Genomic DNA, 13098 nt, shown 5'->3' with positions numbered 1-13098 from the left:
CAGCCCCAGCCAACCCCCCCACCCCCCCGCCCCTTCCCCGACGCTGGGCCGGGCAGATAAGAAGGCGCTCCAGGGCTGGGAGCCGGCGGGATTGGTGGATAAATCTGGGCACTGCCCTCCCCTGCCCCGGCCTCTCCCAGCAGCCTGAGAATGCAGCCTGAGAAACGCCTGCAGCCCTGGTCAGTATGCGAGACCCCTGCCCCAGTGGAGGGCCCTGAATGCCTAGCAAGCTCTTCTACCCAGTGAGGGGCAATTATGGGCATCAGAGGAGAGTGACAGGGATGTCACCCAAGGGGCATGTGCTGGGTGCCAGAGCTGTGCCCAGAGCTGCCACACTTGTCATCATGCTCAGCTCTCCAGGGCAGCCACCCCTAACATCTCCATGTCACAGAGGGGGTTAAGGGACCCACCCAAGGCCACTTGACCAGTTAGGCGCATGACGGGAGCTGGGATCCGGAGCCAGACTATCTGTCTCCAAGGCGACCGGAAGCTGCGCCCCTTGCCTTTGACTGATGGGCAGATGAGAGTCCATATTTAGGAGTGCCTCTTGGGTTCCAAGCACTCTGCCTGTACCGTGGTGGCTTCGGGTTGGGGGGCGGGGATGGAGATGGACCCATGGGAGGGGCCGTGTGACTCTGACACAGAGTGGGTGCTCAGGAAACATCGATCGAGAGAACACACCTCTGTAAGCCCTTAGTAAGCACTCCCTGCCTGCTTGCCTAAGAGCTAACTCGGTCCCTTTCCTGGGTCCCCACAAAGGCCTGGACCAGAGACCTGGACAATTTGAAGTAGAGGCTCCGAGCTGAGGTCCCAGGGCTGGGAGCCAGGGACTCCTCCGGGTCTCCCCGGCTCTGTGTGCAGAGAAGAGAAGGCTGGTATCAACCTTAGAGAGCTACTGGAGGGCTTCCTGGAGGAGCTGGTGTTTGAGTTACATCTTTGACAGATAAGAATGTCTTTTCTGGGGAAGTGGAGTCACTCCAGGAAGAGGCCAGCAGGTGCCAAGTTAAGAGGTGGGAAAGCTCGATTGGAGAGTGACCGGGGTGCCTGGCAGGGGCTGGACGTGGAGTGACCCCAAGGAAAGAAGACAGCTGGTGCCTGTGGAAGAGGAGGCATCCCAGGCTGGGGAAGCCAGGAGAGGCTTCCTGAAGGAGGAGGCAGGTGCTCATGCTGAAGCACCCATGAGCCTCAATAAAACGAGAAGGGGAATGGCCCTGCAATGCATCCAGCCGCTCTTCCATGGCAGTGGGGCGTTTCCCACCTCGGAGACCTGGGGCGGAAGGCAAGAGGGGCCCCTTCCAGAGACGGGGTCGGGGAAGGGCTATAGAGTCCACCAGCTGTTCAGAGAGAACAGCGAAGGAATTCGATCCCTGGGAGATGGCTCCAGCCTCTTGGCCTCTGCCTGTGTTCTTCCCTTGGTCAGGAATTCCCTGACCTCCTCCCGGATCTCCTCCTCGGGGAAGCATGTCTGATGCCCCCGAAGGAGGTCAGACCCCTGCACGCCACTTTGCAAACTCTGACCTTACTGTGGGCAGTGTCTGGTCCTGGCCGTATCTACCCCTTGATTGGCTCTTGCTGTTCTGAATGGTAATGAGCTTACTGTCCCTGGAGGTATGTAAGCAGGGCTGGCCAGCCACGGACAGAGGACACAGCGGAGAGTTCAAGCAACAGACAGCAATTAGATTAAATGGTTTGGGGTCCCTCCAGAGTGACCACCTGGTCATTGTTTCCCTGGGCCTTTCGCTGTTTGGGCCCTGAAAGTCCTCGTGTGTCCTGGGGACCCTCTGTCCCAGTCCAAACAGGATTGTTGTTCATCCTGGGCCCCTCTTAACTAAGAATTTTTTTTTTGTCTTTTTCTAGAGCTGCACCTGAGGCATATGGAGGTTCCCAGGCTGAGGGTCTCATCAGAGCTGTTGCTGCCAGCCTACACCATAACCACGACAATGCGGGACCTGAGCTGCATCTGCGACCTACACCGCAGGTCACAGCAACACCGGATCCTTAACCCACTGAGCAAGGCCAGGGATTGAACCCGGAACCTCATGGTTCCTAGTCGGATTCGTTAACCACTGCAGCACAATGGCAACTCCAACTGAGATTTTTTTTTTTGTCTTTTTGCTATTTCTTGGGCCACTCCCGCGGCATATGGAGCTGTAGCCGCCGGCCTACGCCAGAGCCGCAGCAACGCGGGATCCAAGCTGCGTCTGCAACCTACACCACAGCTCAGGCAACGCCGGATCATTAACCCACTGAGCAAGGCCAGAGATCGAACCCATAATCTCATGGTTCCTAGTCGGATTCATTAGCCACGACAGGAACTCCTCAACTGAGATTTTTATTTTAAGTAGGAAAAAAAAAAGACAAAGCAAGACTGGAACCGTCCCTGGAACCATCCCCCACCCCCCGCCCCAGAAATCCCCCTCCTCCCTCCGCACCACAGGACATGATTCCAGGACACGGATTCTGGGAGGGAGTGGAAACTCGCTGCCCTGTGCCTTGGGAGGGCAGCAGGGAAGAAGGGCTGCCTGTCAGCAAGGAGACAAGCAGCTCCCCTGGGCCTCCCCACCTGCAGAGTGGGGAGGGGTCTCACCTGCTGGGTCTGGGGGAGTAATGGGGACAAGGCAGTAGGGGCAGCTATAGCCCAGGAGGGGGGCGGGACCAGGAGGGGTCACTATCATTGAAGCTGGAAGGCATGGGTGTGTTCAGACCTGCTGCGCTGTGTGGCCTTGGGCAAGTCCTGGCCCCTCTCTGTGTCTCCATTTCCACATCAGTGGGGCATTTATGAGCCCCCGGTGCACCTGGGCCAAGCCAGGCTTGGGGCAGGGCGACGCCCACAGCCCCTGCCATCAGGCTCGCATGGTCCCGCGGGACAACCCCATCCATCTCGAGTGTCATCTCCTGGAGGGTATGCTCCGGGCTCCTGGCTGGATCCACACCTCTGAGCCTGCCAGAGTCTAGGTCAGGTGCCACAGGTGTGCCCAGGGCTGGACAAACAGCAGGGCTGCAGGAAGAGTCCCGCAGAGGCCTCACCTTGGCCCCGCAGGTCCCGGGCTGGGCGAGAGTGCCGTTGGATGGGCCTGGTCCAGCGCCAGCCCCGCAACCTCCTTGGTGACTGGGACCTGCCCAACCCCAGCTGTTTCTCACCTGGAAACACAGGGGTGACGCCTGCGGGGGCTTCGGTCAGCACTAGAGTCAAGACGTCATGGGTGGGGGGCCTTCCACCTCCCTACCCTGCAGCCATCTGTCTGTCTGTCTGTCTGTCTGCCCCTGAGTCCCACCCAAACCGGCCGCCCAGTGTCCACCCGGCTGGAGCCGGCTCCTGTGTGCAGGCGGCTTCCTCTTCCTGTCCTTCGCCCCAGACTCTTCCTGTTTTCTTTACTGTGGGAACATGTGTTGGGAAAAAAAGCAACACGATTCCTCTGCTCCTGAGGTCACGACAGCAGCCATGCGCCCACTGCGTGCGCATCCCTGAGCATGCATGGCAGTGTGTGAGGGGGGGGAACCTGTGTGTGGGGCATGTAAACATGTGCACGTGTATGTGTGCAGTGCCTGTGTGGGCATGTGCACATCTGTATGGAGGCGGGCACGTGCACGTGTGTGTGCACGTCTGTGCGTGTGCGTTGTGTACGTGCATACCTGTGTTCCTACAAGCTCGTGCTATAGTTCTGACTCTCCAGCCAGATGTTGGTGTCCCTGTCGTGGACACAAAGCCTGGTGCGGTTTTGGCTCACAACGAGGGTCTGATGCCATTTTTTTCTTTTTCTTTTTTTTCTTTTTTTTTCAAGAGATGGACCTGCAACATATGGAAGTTCCCAGGCTAGGGGCCCAATCGGGGCTGCAGCTGCCGGCCTACACCACAGCCACAGCAATGCCAGATCCAAGCCATGTCTGCGACCCACACCACAGCTCACGGTAATGCTGGATCCTTAACCCACTGAGTGAGGCCAGGGATCGAACCTGCGTCCTCATGGATACCTCATGGATAGTTGGGTTGTTACCACTGAGCTCCAGCAGGAACTCCTCTGATGCCATCTCAACCGCCCAGCAGGCGCCCATTCGAGCAGTGGCCTCGGCAGTCGGCTAGAGTTGGGTGCTTGGAGGGGAACGCGGTATATGGGCGCACACTTGCTGGATGTCAGTGGGGCAGCCCTGAGCCTGGCCACCCCCCAGGCCCTCCTTGATGTCGTGCAGCCTCAGGGGAAGCCGTGGCCTGATTCACAGCGGAGGATGACCACCAGGTGTGAGGTCCACCTGCTGCACCCCCCTGCTCCCCCACCCATCCCGAGAAAGGCAGGATCTGAGTTCCCACAGCTCAGCCAGTGCTGATGCCAGAGGAAAGTGTCCCAGGAGGAGGGGAGGGTCAGGGCGGAGGCCCTGCTTCCTGCTGGCACCTGCCCCCCTCCCCTGACTCAGCTGGGTCTCAGGGGTCCCTGCACTTCCTCCCTGCTAGAGCCCCCATCTTTCTGGGCCTTGGGCCCCCCATAAATGGTGGCAGGAAAGTTTCAAATGAGGAGCCTCACCTGGGGCCTTGGTGGCCAGGACTTGAAGAGGGACAGTGGACATTCACTTTGGATGGACGCACACCTCCTGGGTGTGTGGCCTTGGACAGGTCACCTAACCTGGTGGGGTTAGGATGGGGCGTGTGAGGCACAGCAAAGGCACAGATGCACTGCCAGATACACGCAGCCTGAGACACGCAGACGTGGGCACTGAGACCCACCCACGCAGCCTTACGCTCAAGAGACGGGCAGATCACAGAACCACAGAGATATATGGAGAGAACAAGGGGACACATACACGTGGTACACACACACACACACACACACACACACACACTCTCCAGTGCAGCTCTGGGAGCTGCTTTCACACCCAGGCCCCTGTCCACCCAGGCACCTTAAGTTGATGGCTGCCTGGATGGCCTTGGGAGAGCCTCCTGGCTTCCAGGCTCCTGGCCTCCAGGCTCCTGGACAGGAGAGAAGCCCAAGAGGCCGGTCCAGCCACACGGGGTGCCCCTGGGGTGTGAGGGTGGAAGCAGCTCCTGGGTTCCTTGGGGCAAGCCCTTCACCTCTGGATGGGGGCCAAAGAGCCACTGCCATTTGGTGTGTATGAGGGGTGGGGATGGGGCCCAGGGGGCCAGGCAGCTCGTGGGGAGACTCCGGCTCCCTCCTCAGGCTCCTGGGATCCCGGCAGGGGTGAGGCCCGACCTCTTGGGGCCTAGTCTATAGAAAGGGACCTGGGGCTACAGTACAGCTGGGTCCCGGGCCTGCCAGACAGCAGGTGCTCGGCGGGGAGCTGAGACCCCCATTATGGCTCCTCCTTGGCCAGGGTCCTGGGCTGGGGGTGCAGGATCTCTGCCACAGCGTGGCCCCCCTGGCACCCTAAAAGCTCAACCAGCGGAGCTGGGCCTGAAGACAGGGAGTGGGGAGGGGAGACGGAGCCTTTTGACCCTGCGCACCTGGCGCTGACCCTGGCCTTGACCCTGGCACACCCCACCTGAGAGGCCAGGCTCCCGAAGGAAAAGCCCCGGGCCCCTCACCCCCTGCCTGGTGTCAGCATCCAGGAGGAAGCCGGTGGAGCTTCCCCCAGGACAGGCCTAGAGGCTGGGCCTGGCAAGTGTGTGTGTGGGTGTGTGTGTGTGTGGGGGTGCCAGCAGGGTGGGAGCTGCCCACAGGCCAGCCCAGAGAGAGAGGCGTGGGTTCCCCTCTGACCCCCCACCCTCTGGAGTGCCCCTTAGGGCTCCCCTGGGGTGACCACCCTGCCTGGCTGGCCAGTCCAGCCCACTGCAGAGGGTGCCTGAGGCGGGCCACACCAGGAGACGTCCAGCAGCGAGAAGGAAGCAAGGGACGTGTTCTGGGAGAAGTGTCTTTAAAGCCCAGACTGGGGGAGGGCCTGGACTCCCTCCGTTCCTACCCCAGCCCTGACTCAGAGATGACCGCCTGCAGGAGGTGGCCTGCTGCCTGCCAGAAATGCCCCAGAGCCCCCCCCCCCCCCCCCCGCCGCCCGTTACTCTTGGGTGTCTGGGCAGAGAGGCCGAGGCTTCTGGAGCCCGGGGTGAGGTCTGGACAGACATGTGCCTTTAGGGGTGGAGACCGCTCCCCTGGGTCCCATCCTCCTGGGGAAGCTGCCCTTGGACTCAGAATTCTCACCTCAGAGAAGAAGCAGCTTCCACGCCAGGAGAGTGGGGGTGGGAGTGGAATCCAGGACCAGTGCCCTCCCACCTCTGCCCTGAGGTCACCACCAGGTGATCGCCCTGGAAACCCTTCTCAAGCTGTATCCATGGGGTCCACCGGGCTGGACAGACCTGACTGTGGGCCAGGGTACAGGATACCCTGCCCGCTTACCAAGACAACCAGAAAGGACGAAGCCCCTTCCAGAACCTTCCCAGCTGGGCAGTTAGTTGTGGTCCTCTGCTGCAGGGCCACAGGCATCTCCAGAGCCAGCCTCCCCACCCAGCGCCCAGAGCTCGGTGGAAGGAAACCGTGCCACCTGACCACAGCTGGGCCAAGCTGCTCACCCCTAGGCCAGCAGACAAGGCTCCTGAGGCCGCTCCCCAACCGGGCCTGGGAAGGAGGCATCCCTGGGGTCCCCACCACCAGCCTGCAGGCCCCTGGGCGAGGGCGGGGAGCGTGAAATGCATTTGAAGTGTTGCAGCAGATCGGCCCTGAGGAATCGGGGCGGGGCTCCGGGGAGTGTGCGGGCTGGAACCGTGGGAGGGTGTAGACCCGAGGGCCTTCCCACCTCACCTGGTCCAGGTTTACCGATTCGGGCACCGTTTGGGAAAGGGCCATCACGGCCCAAAGTCACGCGGGAGGGAATGGCAGCACAGAGACCAGAGCCACCTAGTGAGGCAGCGGGAAACAGCCCGACTCCGGATTCATCTTTGTGCGTTTCTGCACCGCGGGGCTTTTCTTGCTAAATCCGCTCCTTCCTGGTGAGTGCGGGCCGCCCGGCTCGTCCCACGGCGGGAACTGCGGGCGTCTCACCGCCAGACCCGGGCCCACCGCCCGGAGAGGGTAGGGGGAACCTGAGAGGGATCGCGCACCCCTGCTTGCCTGGCGGTGTCCGACGCTCTCGCGGACACTCACCGCGCCTCGGTGGTCCCATCGGTGAAATAGGGACCGCGGTGATCGCCTCCCCACTCCCATCCCCACCCCCACCCCCACCCCCACCCCCACCCCCACCCCAGTGGTCCGTGGATGCCCCAGACGCCTGGCGCCAGAGCTGGGGCCGGGGTCGGCACCCTCTCGCCCTGACCCCTCCTCCTGGAGGCTGGGCTCCCATCCCTTTGGGTCCCTCCCTCTCCGGACCTACGGGCCCTCGGATGGGAGGGGAGGCACCGCCCACCCTTCTGGAGGCGGACGCGCAAACCGCCGTTCGGGACGCCACCGTGTGGCTCTTCTCGGAACTGCACGCCCGGGCCTCCAGGAAAGCTCTCCCTTCCCCGGAGGTGACATCTTTATTGATGCCACTGCCAGTGACAGAGCTGGTAGGTGTGCTGCACTGAGGCTGAAAGTCCTAGTAGAACATTCTTAATTCTATCAAAAACTTCAGGCTGTAGGTCCCATTATTTGTCCTCCCTTACAGATGGGGACACTGGGGGCCAAGCCCCGTAAGCAGTGACAGATGGGTTTAGGACTGGACCCCAGGAGGCTGCAGGGCCTTGGTCTTAATCTCTCCCATATTACTTGGGCCCAGGGATTGGTACCAGCCCTGTGCACCTTGGGGTCTCCTGGAGGGTTAAAAAGAAAAGTTTCTGGGAGTTCCTGTTGTGGCTCAGTGGGTTAAGAACCCAGCTAGCATCCATGAGGATGCGGGTTTGATCTCTGTCCTCACTCAGTGGGTTAAGCATCCTGTGTTTCCAGGAGCTGTGGGGTAGGTTGCAGACATGGTTCGGATCCCACGTTGCTGTGGCTGTGGTGTAGGCTGGCAGCTACAGCTTTGATTCGACCCTGAGCCTGGGAACTTCCACAGGTGCGGCTATAAAACATTTTTTTAAAAAATGAATAAAACGGCTTATCGTCCCAAGCTCACAGCACACCCAGTTGGTGCTGCATGTGACAAAGGAATAGACGTCTACTAAAACGGGGCCCTCCTGGGAACCTGGGTCATCTCCAGATGGGGCATTGTCTGGGCATCTCAGGGGCAGCTTCCAGAGTTACATCAGCCCTTAAGGAGGATGGTCTCAACATGCCCCCCCCCCATTTTACAGATGGGCAAACTGAGGTCAGGCTTGGTCTGCCTGTACATTCACGCAGTCAACACATTTATTTATTGAGCATCAACTCTGTGCCGGGCCCTGGGTGGGCACGGGGGGCTCAGAGATGAATCACACGCAGACCCCACCCTCGAGGCACTCATAGCCTGGCAGGGCAGTAGGTCACGTCAAAGGACACTCACGATACAGTGTGGTCAGTGTGGTGTTAGAGGTAGCACAGGTGACCAAGGGAGCACAGAGGAGGGGCCCCTGGCCCGGCCGGGGGTGGCAGGGAGGGCTTCCTGGAGGAGGCGACACCTGAAGAGGGCTTTAGGGAGTGAGCAAGAGTTAGGGTGTCTGGCAGAAGGAGTGGCCTACGCAAAGAGGTTGGGGGAGACAATGGCACATCTAGATGGCAGCTGGGAGTTAGGCAGGGGCTGCTCCAGGAAGGGCGGCAGAGTTAGCAGAGGGGACGAGGAGGTCCGAGGGGTGTGGAGCAGGCGGTGGTGGGCAGAGGGCCCCCTAGGAGCTGGCGTGGAGGGTGCTCCGGGGGAAGAGGGCAGGGAGCAGGGTGGGTGCAGCCCTGGCTGAGGAGTCTGGTCCTGCCCTCAGCCCCTCAGCAGGGTGGGGGCGGGGGGGCAGGCTGCCAGCCCCGGGGCTGCAGGGTACACAGCACGGGGTCCAGCGGCTTGAGCGTGACCTGCTCCTGCAGCCCGAAACTCTGCCCGGGCACCAGCCGGAACTCGAGCCTCTGCAGCAGCTTGGCCATGACCACCTTCACCTCCATCTGTGCCCGGCGGTGGGGGGGAGTCAGTGGTGTGAGTGAGGGAATGGGCACAAATGCCACAGCCTCCTGGGTCTCCAGCAAACCCCCCCCCCCGCCCCCGGGGGCAGGGCTCTGAAATGCATCCTGGACAAGATGCCACCCCCATCCCTTCTGGGAAGAAACCCCAGCACTGCCTCGTACCTGAGCAAACTGCTGCCCGATGCAGGAGCGGGGGCCCAGGGAGAAGGGGAAGTAGGTAAACTTGGGCCTGCGGGTGGGAGAGAGGCGTCAGGAGGCTGGGGCCACGCACGCTCGACAGTCGTGACAAAGCCGCCCCCATGAGGACCAGCGGTGGGCCAGGGCTGGTTTCCATACACACTGAGGTTATTGATAGCTGACTCTGCTAATTTCTGAGCCAGCATTTTCGCATTTCATCTCCTTTGAGCTGCTATTATTCCCATTTCACAGATGAAAGAACTGAGGCTCAGAGAGGCAAAGAGACTCCCCCAAGGTCCTAGGCCACTAACTCCACTTATTCAGCTGGTCACATGTCCAGCTCTGGGCAGTCTGGGTCTGGACTTGGGGAGAGGGGCGTCTGTCCCTGAGCCTGGCTCTCCTCCCCACCAAGAGGCCTGGGTACTTGAGAGCAGTCATTCCCACAGCCACCTCTAGAGGGAGCCATCGGGGTTCCCATTTCTCAGGTAAGAACATCAAGGCTGGGGCCATACAGTCACCTGCCCAAGTCACAGGGCTTTTCAGGATAAGGGAGTGGTTATGAACACAGGGTTTTGTTGTTGTTGTTTTGCCATTTCTTGGGCCGCTCCCACAAGATATGGAGATTCCCAGGCTAGGGGTCTAATCAGAGCCGTAGCCACCGGACGACGCCAGAGCCACAGCAACACGGGATCCAAGCCGCATCTGCAACCTACACCACAGCTCACGACAACGCTGGATCCTTAACCCACTGAGCAAGGCCAGGGATCTAACCTGCAACCTCATGGTTCCTAGTCGGATTCGTTAACCACTGAGCCACGCCAGGAACTTCATGAACACAGGCTTTAAAACCAGTCTGAGCTTGGAGTTCCCATCATGGCTCAGCGGAAACGAATCTGACTAGTACTACAGCTCCGATTCAGCCCCTAGCCTGGGAACGTCCTGGGTGCGGCCCTAAAAAGACAGAAAAACAACCCCCCCCCCAAAAAAAAACCAGTCTGAGTGTGCCTCAAAGCCCCGTTCTGCCCTTTCCTGGCTGTGGGTCCTTGAGGCAAGTTACCTCACCCCTCTGAGCTGTGAGTTGCCCCCTGTAAATGGGGGCAGAGTGGGGATCACGACCCCCTCGCAGTGATCCGGGAGGCTATGTGGGCTCCGTGGGCACAGGCAGCTTAGACCGGAGGCCACTGGGCCCGCCCTTCCCCCCCGCCAGGCCTGCGCCTGTGACGGCTTAAACAGAGGCTTACTTGGGTGCTTTGGGACTGAAGCGATCCGGGTTGAAAGTCAGCGGGTCCTCAAAGTACGTGTCCATCCGCCCCATGACGTAGGTGCTGAACTGCGGGGCAGAGAATCCGCTTGTCTCTGGTTCCGAGGATGGGCCCCTTCGCAGCTCCCCGACCCGCGCAGTCCCCCAGTGGGGTAGCCCCTCCCCCTCCCGCATTCCCCGCCCCTGCCCATCTCCCCACCCACCCACCCCTCTGGGCCAGTGTGCATTTCCACGGGCCCCTAGGAAGTCTCTTGGAGGAAGAAAGGGAACAGCCCCCCCCCTCCCCTGCCCCGTGCTGTGACCAGCTGGGTTTGCGACACCATCCCACGCTTGACCTAACCCTGGCGGCGGGGGCGAGGGGACGACAGGGAGCTCACAAGTACCCCTATTGTACAGATGAGGTAACTGAGGCTCAGAGGTTCATGACCTGCCTGAAGTCACCTGGCAAGTAAGCAGCCAAAATTGGATGCAAACTCGGGTGTGCTCGAGGCCAACCGTCTCTAGGCCCCTGAGAGCTGTTATTATAGGCAAAGTGTGTTTGCAACACAAGGCTGCTTCAGTGGGGTGGGGGTCGGGAAGCCACAGACCCCCCCCCCACTAGCCTTTCACCTGCACACCAGGTGCCTCCCCATGGGGGGTGGGGGTTGATTCTCAAGCCCTGCCCCAGGAGCAATACCTGTCCCCTAGCTTGGCCCTGTGGGCTGGCCTCCACGCAAAGGGTCTCCCCAAGCCTGCGCTTCCCCTAGTTCTCTGTGCGAGGGTTCGGGGCAGCCAGGGCTGGTGGGAGTGCCTGGAGCTGAGCAGGAGCCGAAAATGGGACGGGGTTTGAGGTCAGCAAAGGGCACCTACTATGTGCCTGGGATTCTTGCCAGACCATGTGCTGTGTACTATCTTGTTGACAGTCCCAGACAGGCTGGGACTCAGGCTATGACCCTCATCGTACAAGGATGGTACTGAGGCCTGGAGGTTGGGGGTCTTGCCTGAGATGGCCCCCTGAGCAGGGCTGACCTGGAGCCTGGGTCGGCCCACCCAACGTCCACGGGTGCACACATGGGCTAAGAGTCAACCCAGCACCTCGCCCTGCCGGGTGGGAGAGTATATTCTGAAGAGCTGGTGGTGAGGGCAGGTGGTATTGATGAGGCTGATGTGTGTTTTTAAAGGAGGTAAACAGAGTTAAGAACTGCAGGTGGATGATGCTTTGATACGTGCTGGCGAGGGGCTGGTGGAGCTCCGGGCAAGGGGAAACCTCTCCCCAGGTGGGACCGCGGCTTGTCACTCTCCTTCATAAAATAAAAATTGGGTTCTGTTTGGGGCTGAATTGTGTCCCCCTTAAAATTCATATGTTGATGTCCTGACTTCAGAATAGGATTTGGAAATAGGATCTTTGAACAGACAATGACATTAAAATGAGCTCACTGGTGCCCCAGGCCAATATGATTCGTGTTCTTATGAGAAGAGGCGATGAGGATGCAGACATTTCACAGTGTAAGCCAAGGAGAGGGGCCTCAGAAGAGCCCAACCCGCTGACACCTTGACCTTGGACGTCTGGCCTTTAGGGCCATGGGAAAACAAATCTGTGATGCTTGGAGTTCCCGTTGTAGCACAGTGGAAACAAACCCGACTAGTATCCAGGAAGATGCGGGTTTGATCCCTGGCCTCGCTCAGTGGGTCGGGGATCTGGTGTGGCTGTGGCTGTGGCGTAGGCCAGAAACTGTAGCTTCGATTTGACCCCTAGCCTGTGCACTTCCATATGCCACAGGTACGGCCCCAAAAAGCAAAAAAAAAAAAGAAAATTTCTGTAATGCTTTGTAAGGGGAGCCTCGGCAAACAGACCCCTACCTCACTATACACAACATCAATTTTATTTTATTTTTTTTTTTTATTTTTAGGGCCACGCCTGCAACATGTGGAAGTTCCCAGGCTTGGGGTCGAACCGCAGCTACAGCTTCTGGCCTACACCACAGCCACAGCAAAGCGGGATCCAAGCCGTGTCTGCAACCTACACCACAGCTCATGGCAACGCCGGATCCTTAGCCACTAAGCGAGGCCAGGGATCGAACCCACATCTTCGTGGATACTAGTCGGATTCGTTTCTGCCTCACCATGATGGGAACTCTGCAGATTCCTACCCAATCTTGATAGACATTGTACTGGGTGGCAAAGCGAGTTCTAGAACATATTAGCTCTAGGACACATGCACACACACACACACACACACACACACACGCACGTGCAAGGGAATGGCAAGCACAAAATTCGGGAGAGTGACTGTTTCTGGGGAGAATGAGGAGAGTGATGCACGCCTGGGTGTCACCTAGTTTAGGGGGTGGGGGTGGACTTAGGGGAGGTCATGGTGTGAGTGTGGAGCCGGAATGAATGAATGAATGAATGAATGAGTGATGGGGAGACAGCCAGAGAAACAAAAGCTTTCTCTCCTGCACGTCAACCTCAGTGGGAGGAGGAAATGTGAAGAGAGAAGGACCTGAACCTGGGCCCATCCCATATCTGCCCCTTGGCTGCTGTGTGACCTCAGGAAAGTGACCTAACCTCTCTGAGCCTCAGCCTCTTCAGCTGCAAATGAGGCACCTCCCTTCTAGAGTCACCTGCTGTAATCTTACCCTGGACACTGGGGGGTAGGGGAAGGAAGACCACCCCAGGCTTATG

At 59.6% G+C, this 13098-nt stretch overlaps 1 protein-coding gene across 1 annotated transcript in view; it reads right to left on the bottom strand.

The window, feature by feature from the left end:
• Positions 1 to 8248: 8248 nt before the first annotated feature.
• Positions 8249 to 13098, bottom strand: part of LOC125136328 (cholesterol 24-hydroxylase) — a 33372-nt gene continuing 28522 nt past the window's right edge. Inside the window, exons 13-15 of the mRNA XM_047797060.1 lie at positions 10415 to 10503; positions 9159 to 9225; positions 8249 to 8978 (exon numbers count right to left, since the gene is read on the bottom strand). Of these exons, the coding sequence (XP_047653016.1) occupies positions 8808 to 8978; positions 9159 to 9225; positions 10415 to 10503 (327 nt within the window). The 3' untranslated portion in view covers positions 8249 to 8807. The remainder of the gene's footprint in view (positions 8979 to 9158; positions 9226 to 10414; positions 10504 to 13098) is intronic.

Source organism: Phacochoerus africanus, chromosome 9, assembly GCF_016906955.1.
Source record: "Phacochoerus africanus isolate WHEZ1 chromosome 9, ROS_Pafr_v1, whole genome shotgun sequence".
In the NCBI taxonomy this organism is placed as follows: Eukaryota; Metazoa; Chordata; class Mammalia; order Artiodactyla; family Suidae; genus Phacochoerus; species Phacochoerus africanus.
Note: the sequence above shows the minus strand (reverse complement) of the source record. Positions and strands in the feature narration are given on the sequence as shown.